Here is a 20,455-nt window from a genome sequence, read left to right on the forward strand (position 1 = left end):
CTATGTGCACGGTGACCCCCCTATCCTAACCCATGACCAGAGTCCATTGGACTGGGGGCAGGCGGGTGGGGTGAGGGGCACATGTGACTCAAGGTCAGAGAAAAACTGAGTGACCTGACAGGTGGACAGTCTCCTTCTCTCTCTCTTTCCCTCCTCCTCCTCCTCCTCTTCCTCCTTCTCTCTCCCTCTCCCTCTCCTGCATATTATGATCCAGACAGACTCAGTCAACCTGCAACAGGTGCTTTGGCTGAAGGTTCACATATAGTGTTAGGTGGTCACAGAGAAAACCATTCTGCAAAGAGGAGCAGGATAATGGGGCAACTGAGCGAATAAAGTAAAGTTAGAGACAATGCAAACTAGAGAAAGAGATGGAAAATTTAGCTGCATCTGTCCCAGGTGACTCCCTAGGTGTCAGATGCAACTCTCAGGAGGTCCCTACCCCACACCTGCAGGGTATCTCTGTATCCTCACGCCTCAGGCTTTTAGTTAGACCTAACATAAAAGAGTTCCTTGCAGTCAGATGATTAGACATCCTTCTCCAAATTCCTGTTGAATATAATTAGTTTAAAAAATAGTCTATCATTTAATTTTACCTGTCTTACGTTATTTTCTGCTTCATATATATATGAAGCCCTCAAACTATGTTATAAGCAGCCACAGTGAAGAACCATGGCATATTTTGGACTCCTGTTTATAGTTTACTCTAAAAGATCTAACAAGAACTACATATATAGTGAATGTTCAATAAAATTATAATTTTTCACAGTTATACTGCCTTTTTAGGCCACAGAACTATGTCACTACTTTGTAATTACCTTTCAGCCCATAGAACATGTCTCCCCTCTTTCAGCACCCTCAACCACATCAACACCATCATATCTTGTATTTACGAGATTTATGGATTTTCTTTTTCCCCTTGACCAAATAAATTATCTCCTTTTGAAATCACTTAATGTCATTCTGACCATGCCATTTGGTTTTTAATGTGCGTTGTAATTTGTTTGAGTCAAGTGCCGTTTCCCTCAACAATTTCATATTTTCAGTAGACTAGCTTCACATTCTCTCACTCCACTAAATGTAACTAGTAAGATATTAAATAATAAGAGTTAACAATGTAAAACCAAAAGAGGAAAGAATACAAACAAACAAATGATCAGGGAGTGAGACAGTTGATACATTTTTTAAAATAAGCTGCCTTTAAAAGAAAAATATCTGAATTCTACTAGACTTACTTGTATTTTATGACTTAGCATTTTTTTATTTTAAAAAGTCACCTACGTTTGTGGGATGTGGGGGCATTTCTATGACTTTTTTTCCCCTAAGACCACCAGTGACTGCATTCCAGCTGCAGTGAGGGAAACAGTAGCTTTCCTCTGTGCAAAACAAAGTTCAGCCAGGTGACTGGAAGGGGGAATATAAGGGTTTTCTTATTTTGTGACTTTGGTGAATCGAGATGCCAGCTTATTTATTATATCATGAAACTGTCATTGTTTCGTAATATTTTTGAGCACCAAATTTGGGGGCCTTTAAAAAAAAGTCTGATGTGTGGCCCTGACTCTGAGATGGCAGTCATTGCTCTGCAGCTAATCAGGAGCCATGCTTCCAGATGGTCCCTGACAGCAGAACATAAACAGAGCAGTGACCCTGCCATCCTCACATGCAGGCAGCGCCCTGGCCTTCTGTGATGTGGACACAAGGACTGTGACAAAGAGATGTTAGAAATGTCTTTCGCAATGGAGATATCCGACACACAGACAAATACCTTCAGGCGTTCCAAAGGCGCTCCCATCTGGAATGGAAGCTAGTTTTTAAAAAATAACTGCAGATCACAGATAGCAAGACTTTTTCCTAGAGGAAACAAAATATAAAATTTCAGCAAAGGAGGTTTAGTTAGATTACATATAGAAATTAGAAGGAAGCCTTTTTTTTTCCTGGTAGAACTTAAGTGAGCCAGGCTGACAGCACAGATCCATAGGAAGAATTCCACATCTGGAAAATCTTTGCTCCATCTGTGGTAGGTTTCCAGCCTCTTGCTCTTTCTTTACCATTTCCCATGACTTCAGCTTATCTCCTTTCTGTTTTCTTTAGTGAAATTATTTAACCCTTAGGGGTTTCAGGTTTTTGTTTTGTTTTGTTTTTAAGAGGAAGGAGAGCAAAGGAATACCTCATAATGTTTTTGTGATTCTCTAGAATTTAGCCTGGTTTGTATTTGTTTAAGCGTCTGCATAAGTGATATAGATGTTAAAAAAATATATGTGTCTGGTCAATTCTATGGAATTATATTTTAGAAGTACCTTAGGTAGACAGTGCTTTGATTTTTATTTTAATAGATTGAATACTGGTGTTAATCTTACAATTTGGGAGTCTTATTTTGTTTACCTCAAATAATAGATGTTAATATCATAGAGCACAAAGAAATAAAGTTACATATTCGTATCATAGAACTCATTGATACCATATTTAATATAATTAACAAATAATATTTATGATTGAATCTCACTGAATCCCCTCCTAAGCCTTAAAAATGTTACATGGCTTTGATGTTTGGATTTTCTTTTCTTGTCTGTCCTTACACTTTCTCTTAGGAGTCTCATCCAAATAAAGATATGTCTGCACAACCTCCAGCCCTAGTTACTCAGCCAAACTACCCACCTCATTTCCAACCACTGCTGAGACTCCATCACAGGAATGCCCACACTCTCCACATCCTGCACTTTCTACTTCAGTGTCTTTGCTAATACTGTTACCTTTTCCTAAAATTTCCTTTTATGCTATCTCAAATTTCCATATATACCTCCTCTTTGAAAGCTTCCAAGATTTCCACTACTCTGAAATGAGCCCTTTTTCCCGGAACTCTCAATACTATATTTGAAGTTCTCATAAGGTTTTTAATCCTTTTATGCCTTTTGTTATGATTATTAGGGCTTATTTTTTCATATTATATAATAAAATCCATGTCTGATTTATCTTTGGATGTCTTACACATAAAGAACATTTATAAATTTTCTGCTTGAAAGAAAAATGGAGTTTTTAATTGAAAGTAAAAGCATACTCTCTTAATGTAAGATTTGTTAAAATGTGCCTCAAACTTTTCTGCGTTTTAAAACGCAGATACCTGGATTCCTCCACCCTTCCTGAATCAGAATCTCTTAGGCCCAAGAATCTTCAATGTAGTCTACTCTCCAGGGAATTCTTATCCACACTGAAGTTTAAGGATCATTGCTTAATGTCAATGAAAGCTTCCCATTTATTCTTCTTCCACATGCATATAAATTTCATTATGTACTTCAGAGTTCGTACTGCATAACAAAATCCTAAGGCTTAAGAAAAATTATCATGACACTGAAAGACTAGAGAAATGTCATATTTCATTATAAATATAATCAGAAATATTTCTGAATATTTATTTTTCCCAAATAGTGTGCAGGGCTTATAAAACTGTTTAAGACACTAGCCTCAGACAGCTTATGGTAAAGGTGAGAGAAAAGATACACACATATGAGAAGTTGATTGAACAAGCAACGTAATCAGAGGTGCCCTATTGGGTCATATAGTTTCACATATTTGCCACTAGCCAGCCTACTCATTGCCTAATCAAACAAAAATAACAGCATTTTAAAGCAGTGGAAATAATTCCAGATGCAGACATGATAGGAGGAGATAAAAAGAACAATGACTGCAATGAGGAGCTAGAGGTCCTGGTTGTTCCCTCACTCACATTCGATAAGGAGATGTTTATCTGGACCAGGTTCTTGTTTTAGATATAAATTTCTCTACAGCCCTGCACCCCTCTCCTCCTCTCACAGAGCTAACCTTCATCTTGGAATCTCCCAGCAAATATTACCAAGCACCCCATAACAGGAATTCCAACCTCTGTGAGATGGGGGGTATTTGGAGGTGAAGGAGTAAACTATGTAGTGGTGACTCTGAACAGTCAGATGACAGAAGGCCTGGATGACTTAAGGCAAAGGAAGAGATTTCAGGAGTGAAGATGCTCAGAGAGGGAAATGGAAGAATGACACAAACAAACATACCTTATTTGCAATTTTGGAATCCTAGAAACAGCCCAAGTGACACTGAAAAATCACTACCATGTATTGCTGACAACTGATGTAAATATTATAATTATTTAGTAAGTCTACAGTCTTTAGCTTCCCCTCAGTGGACCCTATTATCTCTACTCCAGGTTAATCCAAGTCCAGGCAAGTGTCAGCCCATTCTTACCCTCTTTCTCTTCCTTCCACCAAAAAGCTGAGGGCCAGGGTTAAAGGGCGGAAGGACTGGGAACAAGTCATGTCAATCTATCTTGCTTTTCCTGCCTCTTCTGTTTAGTTGGCTCAGGATTTCCTTGTTCTAGACCTTGAGGACACATCCCTTGAGAATGCCTCCAAGCTGCTGGGCAAGATAAGTAGCAATGGCTAAGTGGTAAGAAAGTCAAGAGATTCTGGACATTTAGCTGAGAGAGGTCACCTGGGCTGGAGTGATCCAGAAAGGATCTGGGGGAACAGAAAGCTGGGAAAAACTGGAAAGGAAGATCTGAGCCATTTCTAGGCAAGGAAAATGGTATTGGCAAAGTTAGGCTAGTGGGAATGCACAAGGCACCGTGATGCAATGGTGCAGCCCATCCAGCAGGAGCATGGAGTTTGTGTTTGGAAGGAGAGAAGATTGGAAAAATGGGATGAGTCCAGACTCCAACAGGCCTCAGAGAGTAATTATAATTTTCACTAAGAATAGTAAATCTTTTAAAATTAATCAGTGGTATTAACCCAGCTGCAAAGATCTAGACTTCCTTATTCTTAACTCTTTATTAAGCAGTTTGGAAATAAGAGACAGAAATGGTTTTCAGTAATGAGCTACAATACCAGAAACCCATTAGAAAACAACTGTAGTCACTATTGAAAAGGACTTTTAATATGTATACATCACAGTGGATTTAGTGAAGAGGTTAGAAAAAAGTCAGAAGATTTTGAATTATGTTTTTGTTTTGATGATACACTTTTAAAACTTGAATTCTGCTTTATTATAATTTGACCATTGCTCATGATAATAAATAACAAGTGACACCATTAAGATAAAAAAGAGATAACATATGAATTTAGAGAACTAAAGAAAATAGCTGCTTCTAAAGGTTTTAGAGCAAATCATCCTCCTAAGAAATGCTAACCATTTCTTAAAAACTAGCTAGATTAAAAGGAGGTGTACTTTAAAACAATCATATTTTACACTAAATGACAAAATTGCCTGATCTGTTTCCTACCATCATCCATCCTTTGTTTTTCTTCAAATATTTCAGTTTTGGATGTTCTTGCATCACCGATGATCTATAGTCTTGGTGGTAGACATGAACCACTTATTGTGCATGAAATTTCCAAAGGCAAAAAATACTTCCATTTCCTTTAATGTTTTTTTTTTTCAATTTCCAATTTGAGATATTAACAATTCTTTCCATGTTGCTTTATTTGTAAGCAACAAATAGCAAGAAATGTGCAAATACCGACAGTTGTTTAATTCAGCGGCTGATTAAACACTTCACAAAACAGTGTTTTACCTTTTCTCTCTATGTAGATACAAGATAGCTGAAGTACCACCCCCTTGAAATACTCAAGCAATCGTTTTCTCTAGATATGTTATACATACATTTAGAGCAGGGTTTCCTAAACTATTTATGGTGACCAACTGTTTTTCAGTCTCTCATGGACACATATCATTTCAAAATATAATGAAAAACAGAGTGCTAGAAAAATAAAATTGGGGGAAAAACACAAAACAGAAAAAAATAGAAGCCAAAGTATGTTATTAGATTCAACAGACATAGAATTACTCTGTCAAACTACTATAGATGTTTCTAAATGCTTCCTCTCTATTTCTGTGCTGATCTCTGACCATCTGTCCAGACCCTGACCGTCTGGACAGATGGTCAGAGATGGCCACACATTGAATAGTCTGAGACTAAGAAGCCCAAGGCAACAATGAGTGTGAGGGAAAATTAGGGTCAGAACTTCCCAAGTCTCCAATTCAAGTTTAGGGAAGCAGTGCAGGAACAAACAAAAGAAAAGGAATTTGTCCAAAAGAAGAACTTGCTAAAAACTCCACTGCCCTTCACCATCTTCTTTTTTTCCTTCAGTGGGGAGCAGCTCAACCTTCACTTCAGATGCCCTTTTTCAGTGAAGTTTGCGCACTGTCATTTCCTGTACAGCTTAATTTATGCAAATGATTCTAATGTTCGTCTCCCCTAATTCTACTATTTTTTTTCTCAAGGCTTTTCTTTTTTACTTTCTTCTTCTGACTTGTCTTTCTTTAGCTTTTTGTAAGCCAGTCAGAAGAGTAAGAGTTTCACTTTTTTCCTTTTTTCTCTTCTCTTGTTTAAGATGTTCAAGAAGAGATTTTTGGCTTATTTTTTATCAGGAAGAAACTATATGTTCTTTTGCTGACATTGTTAGAAAAATGCCTGTTCACTTAAATAAGCATTTTTATAAGTTCCATTAGGTACGCTGAAAAGGAATATATGGCCACACAATTAGGATATATTATATCCTAATATAATAGTGCAATTCAATAATAACCTATCATTATTGAGTTGAAATGTTTTTATTGTTTTGGTTACTAACATGCCAATACTAATAACACTGCATGAAATGATACTAATAACTATTCATAGAATAAGTCTTTCATGATACTATTCAAATCCATTTTATTATCGATCACATCTGAAGTGCCTTATTATAATTCTCTTATATAATTTGATCTAATAACACAGCACTGGGAATGTCATTTCTGTATGTACATACTCCAAGACAGTGATCATTCTCTAAGCAGCAATTCCCTACCCACCTCTCTGTGAAGGCGTGTATCTGATTTTCAGAGAATTCAGAGTTCTGATGATTTGCTTTTGTCAGAGAATTTTCAGCAATATCAAAATTTGAATACTGAGTTTCTATTTCCCAATTCTATCACCTCCATATGTTCTGCAAAATGCTTGTTCATAAAATCCACTGATTTTTTTTCAGTTGGATGGTTTCTTTTTTGCTCTTTTTGATTTGTAGAAGAGCTTTATTTATTATATATAGTAACACTCTATTGGTTACTTATGTTGCAACTATTTTCCTGTTTTCCAATTTGCTTTTTTTCATTACCCTCAAAAAAATCCCTCAGGTACTTTATAGCATATCTCACCCCACCTTCACCCCCATTCCTAAACTCTGGCAAGCCCATCTCTGTCACTATAGTCATGTCTTTTGTAGAATTACCTATAAATGGAAAAAGGTGCTATATATATTCTCATACAAGTATTGTGTAAACACATGTTACTATTTCTCTTGTGTTATACCCAGAAGGGGAGTTAGTTGGTAAGGGCATATTTAACTTTATAAGATACTTCCAAACTGTTTCCAAATTGGTTAAACCATTTTACATTCCCACCAACAATGCAGAAAAATTCCAGCTGCCCCATATCCTCTGCAATACTGTACTTGGTATGGTTAGTCTTTTAAATTTTAGTGTGTAGTGGTATTTCAATATGATTTTAATTTTCATTTCCCTAATGACTAACGAGGTCAGTCATCTTTTTATATACTTATTGGCTATTCATATATCTGCTTTTATAAAGTGTCATTTCAAAACTTTTGCCCCTTTGTTAAAGTCTGGTTATTTGCCATTTTGTAATTGAATCATAAGGGTTCTTTATATATTTCGAAAACAAATTCTTTATTAGATGTGTTTTGCAAATATTTCCTCCCAGCCAGTGGCTTGACTTTTTCTCTTCTTTGCAGTGTTTTTAAAAGAACAGAGGTTTTTGTTCCATTTTGTTCTCTCTCTCTCTCTCTCTCTCTCTCTCTTTTAATGATTCGTGCTTATTGAGGCCTAAGAAAGCTTTGCCTAACTTAAAGTCACAAAATTTCTTCTACAGGTCTTAGAGTTTTACTCTTAATATTTAGATCTCTGGTTCATGGTCCATTTAGAGTTAATGTTTAAGGTGTGAGGTAAAGGTGGAGGTTTATTTTTTCCCATATGGTTACCCAGTTGTCCCAGCAACATTATTGAAAGAGATTATCCTACCCCATTGGCTTCCTTGGCATTTTTATAAAAAATCAACTGAACATGTAGTATGGACCTATTTCTGGAAACTTTATTTTGTTCCATTGGTCTATATGTCTGTCCTTAAATCAGTATCACCCTTCCTTGATTACTGTCAATTTATAGTAAGTCTTGAAATCAGGTAGTGTAAATCCTCCAAAATTGCTCTTCTTTTTCAAAATCTTTTTGGTTCATTTAGGTCCTTTGTATTTCCAAATAAATTTTAGAATCAACTTCTCAAGTTAAAAAAAAGAACCTTATGGAACTTTGATTGATTCTGTGTTGAATCTATAGATGATTACAGAGAGAAATGACACCCTAACAATGTTGAATCTTGAAATTCATGAACATGGTATATCTCTCTATTTATTTAGGTCTTTAGTTTCTCTTAGCAATGTTTTATAGCATTTAGTGTACAAGTTTTTGTATACATATTTGTTAAATCTACCTCTAAGTAGTTCATATTTTTTAATATCATAAATGATATTTATTTTAATTACAATTGTTCATTGCTAGTATATGGAAATACAATTGATTATTGTATATTGACCTTGACTCTTGTGACCTTGTTAAACTTACCTTTTATTTCTAGTTAATCCAACTAGAGATTAATCCATTTTATTGATCTTTTCAAAGAAACAGATTTGATCTTCCCTATTGTTTGTCCATTTTCCATTTCCATGATTTCTGCTTTTATCTTTATTATTTCCTTTCTTCTGCTGGCAGATCCAGAGCAGCCATTTTTCTGCCACTAATTTAGCCCCACTACTGAGGCATGACTCTTTTGGGGATTTCATCCATTGCCCCAGATTACACAAGGTCTCTTCATGCCAGCTGGTGGGAACAGAAACTAATCCTAGCCCTGTGTGACCAGGAAGTCATCTGCCTACTGACTTCCAATACCTCTTTCCTCGGCTTGGGAGAGTTCCTTCTTACACCTGTGCCAATCAAATTCAGTCAAAGCCTTGGGGAGATCCCCCTGCAGATCTGCAGAGCTCACTCTCTATGCCACTCCCTTTGACCTGCAAATTCTAGCTGCCTCAGTCTCCACGAACTCTGATCTTTTTCACCTCAAGACTGCCAGGTTATGTTTGGTTTTCCTGTTTCTACTCTGTGGCCCAGAAACTTCTCCCAGGCAGTAGGTTGGGGCAGTATAGCTCATCTGTTTGTTTTTTTAACCTTCTTTCAGAGATTACAGTCCTGCATTACCTATTTTACATTTTCTGAAAAACAGTGTTTTGTATTTGTGTGTGTGTGTGTGTATGTGTTGTGTTTATGAGCAGGATCCCTTCATGGACAAAAGCTAAGTCAAACTGTAAAAGAGTTTTTTTACAAAAACATTCAAGTCTGTTAGTATTGGCAGTGTTTTGGGTCTTGTCACAATATATGACATTTATTGGAAGGGTGTAATCAATAGGTTATATTAACATAGACAAATATTTGGATTCCTATTTCATCTGACTTTGAAATTATGCCTGAATGTATATGCTTGAGTATACCATTCAGCCATCATCCAAAATTGCTTTTGATTTTATTATTAGTGTAGCATGTTATTTGAGGTTATTGTTGATTGCTATAATCCAGAGGATAATCCTATTTGGCATTCTTTACCGAGATTTGTGGCAGTGGACTTACATAAAGGTAAAATAAAACATTTGAATATTTTATTTATTTCTCAGAAGGAAGTCTTATAATTCAGAATCAGCAAGAGGTTATTTTTTTTTGGTCCCAATCTCAATAAAAATATACATAAAATAGCTAGTATAAATTGAAATAAATACAATTTAAAAGCAATTCAAGTAGTCATAATACACTTCTGAGTAAGCAGAGAAATCACTGTAATTCTATGTCTTAATGCTAGACTCCTTTAATTAATAACATACTGGAATTTTACACTGAAGAATGAAGGATAGGAAACTAAAAGGATAAAAGGAAGAATTTAAAATTAAAAGAAAATGAAGAATAAGAAAACAGAAATCATTTTCTTCTGAGGTTTTTACTGTACCTAAAATTTATGGTACCATTATTCCTATTCTTTTATAAGGAAATATAAATTATAGATGCATTATTTCTTTAGCATTAGTATTGGTGAGGTATCCTTGTTGATTTTTCTATAGAAATTAAAAATATTTTAACCTTCTGAAATCATAACATAGAAGAAAATCTGAAATTCTGGGAGCATCATTACTTCCTCTTCCTATTCTCTAGTATCTTTTATTTCCTGTCTCTTTGCCAAAAATTCCAGTATAGAAAATGAGTCAACTACAGAAAAAAAAATAATAATTGAGAAAGGAGCAAACCAAAATAAACAAATGAACAATTCCAAAGAAATATATTCAAAGCCACTTGAAAATAGCTTGAGGAAAGGATCAAAATGGGCAATTAATTTACTAATAGTTAAGATTCTGTTGAGGTAATTTTTAGAAGTGGAATGAGACCATCTAGCCCAGTAGAATTATTTAAACTTTTTGTTCCACTTTAATAGGAGAGGCCCCATCCTGTGTGATTCTGATATTCACCAGTTCCATCTCCTGCTCTGGGCCAGAATCAGTGAACTAGTCAATCTCCTCTTTAGCAGTTGTGAAAATGCTGTCTTAAGATCACAAAGCCGTCAAGGGGCAGGACTGAAATGAAGTCTGTTTCTATCTTAGTCTGTTTTGGTTGGTTTAACAGAATACCATATACTGAGTGGCTTATAAACAACAGAAATGTATTTCTCACAGTCTGGAGGCTGGGAGGTCCAAGATCAAGGTGCAGACAGATTCAGTGTCTGGTGAGGGCTGACTGCCTGGTTCATAGACACCGTCTTCTTGCCGAGCCCTCACATGGCAGAAAGGATAAGAGAGCTCTCTGGGTTCTCTTGTATAAGGGCACTAATCCCATTCATGAGGACTCCACCCTCATGACCCCATCACCTCCTAAAAGCTCTACCGCCTACTGCCATCACATTGGGGATTAGGTTTCAACATATGGATTTGTGAGGGGGGACACAAACATTTAGTCAATAGCAGTTTCCTTTCTCACAAGCAAGGTGAATTTTCTCAGCCCAGGTGAACTTTGTTTCAGAAAGTATAGATAGTAATGAGATTCCACAGTTGAAAAGGAAATAAAGTATTGTTGCATCAGTCAAGAAGAAAAGGAAGTCTTTCTCTCTTTCCTTATATTCACTTCCTGTTCTATTACACCCTTTCCTCTTCTACATTTATTCAACACTATGCCCCAAACAAGTTGATTTTACTCTGAAAGATAGTGTGATTTGGTATATATCAGTAGTTGCAGAGAAACAGTCTCTGAACTTCTTTGATCACTAACTCCTGTCAGTAAAACTTTCTGAGCATATACACTTATTTATAAATTAGATCATAAATCACTATACTTATGTCCTTTGCACATGTGACAAAAATAGAAATATTTAAATAACTATATACATAGATACAGATTCTAAGATTTTCTTCCTGCCTTCTAAGGAGGATCTTGTCTGCCCCCAGGTCAGAGATCACCAGTTTGAAGAAAATTGTCATTGTGGTCTATTGGTCTATCAAGCATAAATAGATACCTAATAGTGTACACAACCTTGACTTGAGCCCTTTGAGAACATTTGAGTTTGTCACAAAAGAGATTCTCAACGAGTTCAGTGTAACCCTTAGGGTCCCAAATGCAGAAGCAATTAAGAAATAAAGTTGCCAGAGCAAGTGTACTAATGATGGTCATGCTAACCAAACAAAATTCAAAATGAAACAGTCATTGGCAGCATGTAATCTACATGCTAGATGTTGTTCACTGGAGCAAACAGAAACCATTTACACCTTCCCCAGAATTTCAGAAGCTTCATATTATGAATTCTCCTTGTCATGGGCTTCTGGATACCTACATAATGGAAGAGAACTCCCTTTGTGGAGTTACAGCCCTTGAGGCCGACCTGTAGGGCCAGGGTAGACACTGTCATTCACTAAACCTGCTGTCCTGTTGCAGGGGCTGGATCACTCACAGGACTTAACCAAATGGAGTTTTAGTAATTTCCTTCCTGCACCAAAGACCTAGATCCATGCATGGCAGTGACTCTAAATAAACATTCCATTTCCCTTCATTATTCACATTGTTTTGAAGGAACCTACCAGAACTTCAGGTAATCCTAAATGTTCTAATTGCTCCAAAGAAGGCATATAAATAAGTTGCATCAGCAAATGAGGGTGGTCATAAGTCCCAAGTGGATTTATGTTATACGGGCTTGGAAAAGAAGGTGTCCCTGTCATTAAATCGAAGCACACAGCACCTAGAAACACTATAAAATTAAAAGTTTTGTTTGCAATAAGAAGATGAAATTTATAAATTAGACAAAATTAGATAAAATCTGTAATACATTACCAAAGTGGGATGATCTTCTTAGATGGACAATACTAGAGATGTACTTAAGCCAGAATCTCTAGTTTAGTATACTGACAAGAATCTCTGCTCTCCAGGGATCTAGAAGAGTTTGCAAAGCTTCCCCAGGTCAGAGGGCAGCTCCACCAATGGCTGAAACTAGCCCTTTATCACAAAAAGAAGGCTCTGAAAAGCAATCAGAGCATAATGTTGCTATTCTGACTGCTCTTAAGATTCCCAGTGGGATCTTGAAAAACACCAAATGACTTCTCATATTCCCACTCCTCCCATCTGCCAAGCTGAGACCAACACTAATTATCACATACTATCTTCACCTCTCACAGTTACAGGAGATTTGGATTATCTCAAATTTGTAGAAATAAAACTTGGGGAGTTATTCTATAAACAGTGAATTCTGAAAAGCACTTTTTCTGTATGGAACATTTCTAACGGCCAATAAATGCAGACAGAAAACAGAAACAAAAATAATTTAAAATTGGCTGTCTATTAGAATGGTTTTTACACTATACCCATGATATGTGGACAAGATTCATCCGTAAGGACTTGAAATAGCCTCACAATGAAATTTGGATTTAATGAGTTTTTAGAAATGAGGGACCAAGTTGCCCGCCCCACTTTGTGCTATGGTTAAATCAATAATGAAAGCCCATCTTGCTGGAAAACATTTAGCTGTGTTCCTCCTCTCCAATCATCGATCAATAAATGTTACATTTATGTTGGTAAGTTTCCTTTTTTAAAAGACCTAAAAACCTTTCAGATAGCTTAGGTCATTCTACCTAATGGAACTTGTACTTAGAATAAGTAGATTTTTTTCCAAGAAGCAAAGTACTAGGAGTATTGTCCTGGAAAGTGAGTGCTGCAGAGGAGAAGGAGGGTCATTTGGGAACACTTTGGAGCTCAGACTTGAATGCTCTATCATTAGACAGTATGCGTTGACTTGATTGTCTTGGTTCTCTTGACTCATTGCCCTTGAGTTTCCATAGCTAGCATCACCTAAAACTCATCTGAAACTCAGACTTCTTCCTCCACACCATGGGTCCAGTGGTGATTTTATTTGGATAAGATTATGGAGCTTTGGCCCATAGCTTAGTATCAACTGAGACTAGATAGTTTTAATGAGTCATTACCATCACTACCATTCGTTTCTGACCATTCAAATTGTTTGGGAGGCTAATGAGCTTTGGATGCAGACAGTTCTGAGTATGAATGCTGGATCTGCCAATTACTATCTGACCTTTTCTCTCTGTGCTTCAGTTTCCTCGTCTCTAAAGTGGAGATAATAACACCGATAGTGGTCTGTATAACAACAACAGTGGTCTGTATACATGAGTCTATAGCCAGTGCTAGAAGAGTTTGTTGTACATCATAGGTGCTCAGTAAATGTTATTTCCCCTTTATTGCTCCCCCTTCCTTTCTGCATTTGGGTATAGAAAATCTTTGTGCCATTATAGTCAGTCACTTTGCATGACTCAGACAATCAGTTGTTGATATCGGTGCTAGGAATGACTGTATGCCCCTGACTCTGTCATAGTTCTAGAAATTCAGATGAAGTCAGTGCCTAAGAGGATTTAGGAATCCAGGCAACCTTTTCCTTCTTTGTGCTCCTTTGCACATGCTTCAATCATAGAACTAATCACACTGTTCTGAAATTATTTGCGACCAATGTGATTCTTCCTCCTCAGAGACAGAGCCAGTGTCTTATTCATGCTCAATATCCCCATGCCTAGCACAGTGTGTGGTTCACTGCTCGTGCTATGGTTGCTTCATGCTGCTCCTCTGCAAAAGGGGTCCACATAGACCTGTCCTGTTCCATGTGACCAGGAAATGAGTCAACCTGCTTCAAGGTACCCAGACTTCTTTGAAGGAGAAACACACACACACACACACACACACACACACACACACAGACTTTGGGTACTTTGCTTTAAAATGGACCCGGGTATTAGGCAGTCAAATTTTTTGAGATTTTATGGAGGATTTTCCCTTGGGATTGGCTTCCACAGGCACAGAGGTCTACACGCCTCAGCAGCTGGTACTTATTGCCTCCTAATCTATGCCCAGCCCAATAATAAGGCAAAGAAGTAAGTATCTACCAGAAGCACGTTGGTAGAGCATGAACAATCTGGAAACAATACAGTTTAGGACACATGGGTTACTCATAAGCAGTGGTACTAGTGTTAGTTGTAACTAGTGAGCACAATTGCACTAATTTAATCATCATCCTTTGAATAATTCAGCTGTCAAAGTTGATGGGAAAGAGGATGCACGCTGTGAAAATTTGGGGACTGAAAAATGATTTCATGTATAAAAATAATTATGATAATCATTCGCATTTGCATGGTGCTGTGCAATTTATGAAGTGCTTTTACAGCATTATGTAATTTCTCAAAGGTGACAAACTAGCCCTTAGATACTATATGATGCCATAATTAAGCCTCCATGCCAAACATTGAAAATTATAATATTGGATTTAGGGGACAATAAAAAAAAAGAGAGGATTATTAATGCATTGAAAGGTAAAAAATCAGCCAAATTCATTGGCAGAGAAATAGATTCATTTGGCATTTTAGAAACTCAAAAACATATCTTGTAAAAGAAGCAGTTGGCCCATATTTTGATTTCATGGTGCTTGGCACTACTTATTTTTTAAATTCTTTTGGGCAGAATTTTTGATGTGCAATTATAACGATGAAGTTTGCTTACTGGGAACCAGAAGATTCACAAAATCAGGGGACATTTGATCCTTCTTTAGAACTATCTGATGAAACCACTGAATGTAAGTAGAAGCATAGTTAGAGGGGAATTTTGAGGAGCTGATCAATATTAAGTTTAAAACTCAGGTGTCTGCTTCCTAGCCGGAATCCAGACCGATGTGAAGAACGTTCATTACAGCCTATCTCCTTCCCACAAACACGACTAAAGGTTGGACTTTGTCCCGTAAACAGCCCAATCTAAAAACACAAGTGAGTTGACAAAACATAAGTGTGAGTGAGAATTATCCTTGAGAATGGAAGAGAACCTACCTGCCACCCCTCCTCCCCCTCCCTCCCTTTTCTGCCTCCTGCCCGGCCTTTCCTTCAAAACTGTAAGGGGACCTGGCTTGCCAGGGCAGGGGGACACGTTATTGACTAGAGCATCAGCCGAGCTCTACCAAGTCAAGTTACTGGATTACACAGGAAGCGAGAAGCATCTAGACAGCCACGAAGGCAGCTCGAGGGCTGCGCGAGGGTGTCGTGGGCTCATTTGTAAGCCTTTCCAGATGTGGCCGCCGCGCGGGCCTGGCGACCGGCCAGGCGGCCGCCTGCAGTCGGCGCTCCCTGGGCAGCTGCGCGAGCCCAGCCGCAATGCCGGGCTCCTGAGGGCGCAGGGCTCGCGCGCGGCTCGCTCGCCCCCGGGGCCCGGCGCGCACGCAGCCCGGCCGCCTGGCACGGCGACAGCCCGCAGCCTGGGAGGGACCTCCGCAGGAGCGGCCCCGAGGGATGGTCGCTGCGCCAAGGCTGCGCTGAAGTCCTCTGCAGCTGCGGCGGATGGGGGACCCCGAGGCCAACGTGATGGCGCGGCCCCTGAGAGCCCCTCTCCGGAGGTCCTTCAGTGATCACATCCGAGACTCCACGGCCAGAGCCCTGGATGTCATTTGGAAAAACACCCGAGACAGACGGCTGGCAGGTGAGGGGTGAAGGGCGGAGGGTGAGGACGAGAGGTTTGAAAAGCAAAACAATGAAATACACAGGCACACAGTTATTAACTCGGTTAATTCATGATCTCATCAGCTGGATAAAGTTCATCACTGTCATGGCAATGATTTCAATCAATCTCCCTTGTTCTGGGGTTTAACATTTCTGGAGTGGGTTTGTTTTTTGTTTTTTTTTTTAACTCCAATGCCTCTCTGATTTCTGGTGTTGTTATTTCTAGATAAGGTTTTATGAGAGGTTTTGTGGGTTTTGGGGTTTTTTTTTAACCTTGAAAAGAAAAGCAAGGTCCTTTGAAATGTCAGGAAATCAGTGGTGATGAACAACACCAGGCAAAAGCACCGAGGTCTGTTCAGCTGGTGAGGGTCGGCTGTGGAGCTTGTCTGGCGGAGGTGGCCTGGCGCGAGCAGGAGAGGGGCCTGGGAGGCTGAGTGGCAGGGGAGTAATGTACCCTGCCTGGTGAAAGCCTGCTGGTATTTCCTCTGGCAGCCCGGGGCTGCTCTGAGGTCCGAGAGGGTGTCAGGTATGCAAGAGGCAGGCGTTTGAAATATAATAAAACATAAATACAGCGTGCAGTTCAAACATTCTAGGGCTTATGAGACAGCCACTAAATGGCAGACTGTTTGAAAGGGTACATTAAGGAAAAGGGAACTTCTGGTTGATTCTGGTATTAAGAATATTCATAAATTGATTAAAAGAATAGCATCTCGCAATAAAAAAAACCTCTCCAAATCCAGGGAAGGTATCCCAGTAGTGTTTAATGGCTCCTTCTTGTTTGCTAAGTCTGTATACTTATGTCATTTGCATAGATGGGTCAAAGATTGTGTTTTCTTAACCTTCTTGGTTAATCCAGTTGTTTTTCCATATATTGAACGAAGTTCTGAATGGTTAAAAATATTAGATGTGGCCTCCAAGTGTCAGTCCAGATTTCCGTGCTGTGTGTTCTTGATAAAAGGCCATTTGACTTTGACCTAATTGTCCTGACATGACTTGAAGAGGTGAAAGTTAAGGTTTGTGATTGTGATAAAGCAGATTAGGAAGATAACATGTCTTTTTAGGCTATAAATTTGTCCCAAATGCTCATGAATATCTTTCTCTTTCTTGAACTAAACCCTATTGCCCAGGACTGGGAGAGAGTGAACAATGTCAAGTCTACCATAAGGTAGGGGAGAGAGTAAAATATTTTAAATTTAATCATTCTATTATGGCTTTAGAGTAAAATGTGATACCCTAAAGAAATCCAACTTTACAATAAGTGGGTTTTAAGGTAGATTTAAGTGATAGCAGTTTCCAGTTGACCAGAGGAAGTTTAAGACATAAGATATGAGAGTATAAAATTCATGACTGTAATTGGTTGAGGCTTGGACAAAAAATAAAAATTGTTGCTTCACTGTTGTTTTTCTTGATAAATCCATCGTCCCAAATGGAAAGATTCCACAAATAATGCCTTATTAAAGATAACACAAAAATATCTTGTTGTAGCTTGGTGTTTTGATTTGAGACTAAGGTTGATTCAGTCTTGCTTCCCAGACCTCCTCTTAAATTTTCATAAATGAAGAGCTTTTGACGGCTGTTGACCTCTTTAAAAAACAAAGATACTATCCCTGGGAAGTTGCTGTCTCTGCCTAGTCAGTTATCTGTTATATATTGAGGGTCTGTATGGAGTCCAAAATATAGCACTGAATGAAGACCACTTAGAGAAAAATAGTTACTTTTTACATGTGATGAAAAATTAAACATTTCCCCAGCTCTAACAGCAAGTAGGACTTTTGCTTCAGGTCCACTGAAGGAAGAAATTCTTTGTATCTTCAGGTTTCTCTAAGACAAATATGACCTCTTTGGTGATTCACACAGTAGAATATCCAGACATGATACTTAAAAAGAAAGGACTTTGGCTACCACAAAAACTGCCTCTGATTACTGGGGACTTGGACTCTTTCTGTGTTCTCTCTTATCCTTGGCCCATAGCTCAATCAAGTGTAGACCCATCTGGTGCACATCCAGACCTCAAGACCACTTACTTCTATCCTTTCCCTCAAGCTTCTCCTCTGCACCCCACCCTCTCACTGGCCAAAGGCTAAGTATTAGCTGTTAATTATCCACAAAAAGCCACTTCTCTAAACATCAGATCCAATCTTTATTTTACATCACACCACTCTGCCCTCTCTTGCAGAATGGAGAGCAGTAGAAAGTCCAAACCTCCTGCTGCTCTTATGTTGTGAAATTAATGAGATGACAAGTAAAACACGTTTGGAAGCCTCTGGAGGGAAATACTTCTGTTAATAGTACCCGGAATGTTATTTCCATGATGATTGTTACCTTGATGACTTTCACCAAGTTTCTCAGAAACTAACCTGAGATTTCAGTTTCTTTCAGAGGTTTTACCTGACCGGACTGTTTGGCCATGGGACAAAGTTTTGTTTCCTTGTTAGGTATTTTCTCTCTCAATCAATTTAGCTCTCTATTTTTCTCTGTCTCTCTCTCTTTCACATACACACCCCCCCCCCACACACACACCCCTGCTACATAACTTAGAAGTTCCCAGTTCTTCTACCCCAAATGGTGTTATGTACGCAAACCATCATTTACCTCTGCTTGCCTTAAACTTCCTTATGTATAAAACAAGGATTCCATCTGTTATTTTTAAGGATTCACAGCCTTATATAAACAAAATACAGAATTGCTGCTAGGGAAAGGCCTTCTAGTCATGAGGAGTGATGGAACAGGCTGTCTTAATTGCATCTTCCTTTATATGTAATTGTTATGTTCTGCCTACCCACAGCCCACAGGGGTTCTCTTACTCCTGTTCCCTCTACAACCATTATTCCTAAAAGCATAGGATGGCACTGTGTTTTCAGGGAATAAGAACTTTGAGGTTAACAGTGGGTGACAGATGGGGCCGACAACCATCCTCTGGGCAAATTGTGCATCTTTCTTACATGTCTGCTGTGTCCTTGCGCCTCCTTCCCTTGGGCACAAGGACATCTTGGCTCCAGGGAGCATTTTATTCCTGAAAACCTGTCGCCCCTTAATCCTTTCATATAGGACTTCTTCACCTTTTTTGTGCCAATGGATCTCTTTAGCATTCTGGTGAAGCATATGAACCACTTCTCAGAAAAGTATTTTTAATATATAAATAAAATATGTAGAATTATAGCAGAAAGCAATTAGAACGAAATATAGTGATCAAGGTGTTCAAACCAAAATTTTCTGATATGGCAATATAAGATGAATGAATTCTTTAACAGGATAATGTGTTCAAAATATAGGGAAGTAAATGTAAATTTGATGTTTTTTAAAGATACCAGCATGCAGATTGTTGCTGTAGCTATAATTAATAGCATTAAACTGAACAGTCATCTTTGATTCGTCTCCTTGTCACCAACCATTATAGAGAGGAAATCCTCGGGAACAACATCCATATCTAGGTGACCAACATGCAGATCTTCAGCTTTCCTGTTTAGCGGCTGAATGGGGCCGGCAGCATCCCATGAACATCTGTGGAGAGAAAAACTGCAATCATGTATGTTCTGGAATGGGTTTGACAACTACCGTAACTGTGGAGGAGAGATGAATGTAAATGAGATGTTGTGATATCTGCAACAACTGTAATGTGATTTGGAAAAGTCGAATTTCTACTGGTGACAAAGTCACAGGACAGCTAGTACCATTGTGTGTGCAGGGATGGCAGTTTGTCAACATTCATAACTGGAAGAAATGCTACCTTTCAATTAAAGTTTAGTGACAATAAAAATGTAATTTTTCCTCCTCCAAGTTCATGGACACCTTGAAATCTAACCATAGACCCTAAATTTAAAGTCCCTGCTTAATACTTACTGTAGCTTTCAAATACTTATAGTCAAAAATTCTTATAGCCTGAGATGCTGGGCTGTCATACATGAGATGGCTGGAATTCTTTGATGTATATTTGACAAAGCTCCACAAACAGGTTTGGACTGATGCACCAATAGGACTGCCTTTAAGGAAAAAGAAAAGAAACTAAAATTCAGATGAGAAAGACAAGGAGAGACTGAAAGTAAGGCAAAAGCCAGAAGACACGTGTAGCTTTCATCAATTTGGAAAGTGGAATGAATAAATAAACCAAAAAGAAATTAAGTATTAGTTCTTATTTAAAAACATCTAAAAAGGTAAGAACAACTTCTATAGTGTTGTTTTTTAAAACACTGATTTTTTAAAAAGTATTCAATCTATTCTATTAGGGAAACATAAGGAGAAAAAATCTAAACACCTCAACATGTTATGAACACATGTCACTAGTTCCATTGCTAAACATTGAAGAGAAGGAAGAG

At 38.2% G+C, this 20,455-nt stretch overlaps 1 protein-coding gene across 11 annotated transcripts in view; it reads left to right on the forward strand.

Annotated features, from left to right (window-relative positions):
• Positions 1-20,455, forward strand: part of DLC1 (DLC1 Rho GTPase activating protein) — a 407,252-nt gene that overhangs the window by 213,856 nt on the left and 172,941 nt on the right. The window contains exons 6-7 of one of the 11 annotated variants that reach the window (XM_060085717.1): positions 17,270-17,307; positions 19,540-20,221. The exons of 9 other annotated variants lie outside the window; for them this stretch is intronic. In XM_060085717.1, coding sequence (XP_059941700.1) covers positions 17,270-17,307; positions 19,540-19,719 — 218 coding nt within the window. In that variant the 3' untranslated portion in view covers positions 19,720-20,221. Of the gene's footprint in view, positions 1-17,269; positions 17,308-19,539; positions 20,222-20,455 lie in introns of those variants that run through there. One more of the 11 variants, XM_060085720.1, reaches the window with a different exon arrangement.

The sequence above is a fragment of the Mesoplodon densirostris genome, chromosome 20 (genome assembly GCF_025265405.1).
Source record: "Mesoplodon densirostris isolate mMesDen1 chromosome 20, mMesDen1 primary haplotype, whole genome shotgun sequence".
NCBI classification, from domain to species: domain Eukaryota; kingdom Metazoa; phylum Chordata; class Mammalia; order Artiodactyla; family Ziphiidae; genus Mesoplodon; species Mesoplodon densirostris.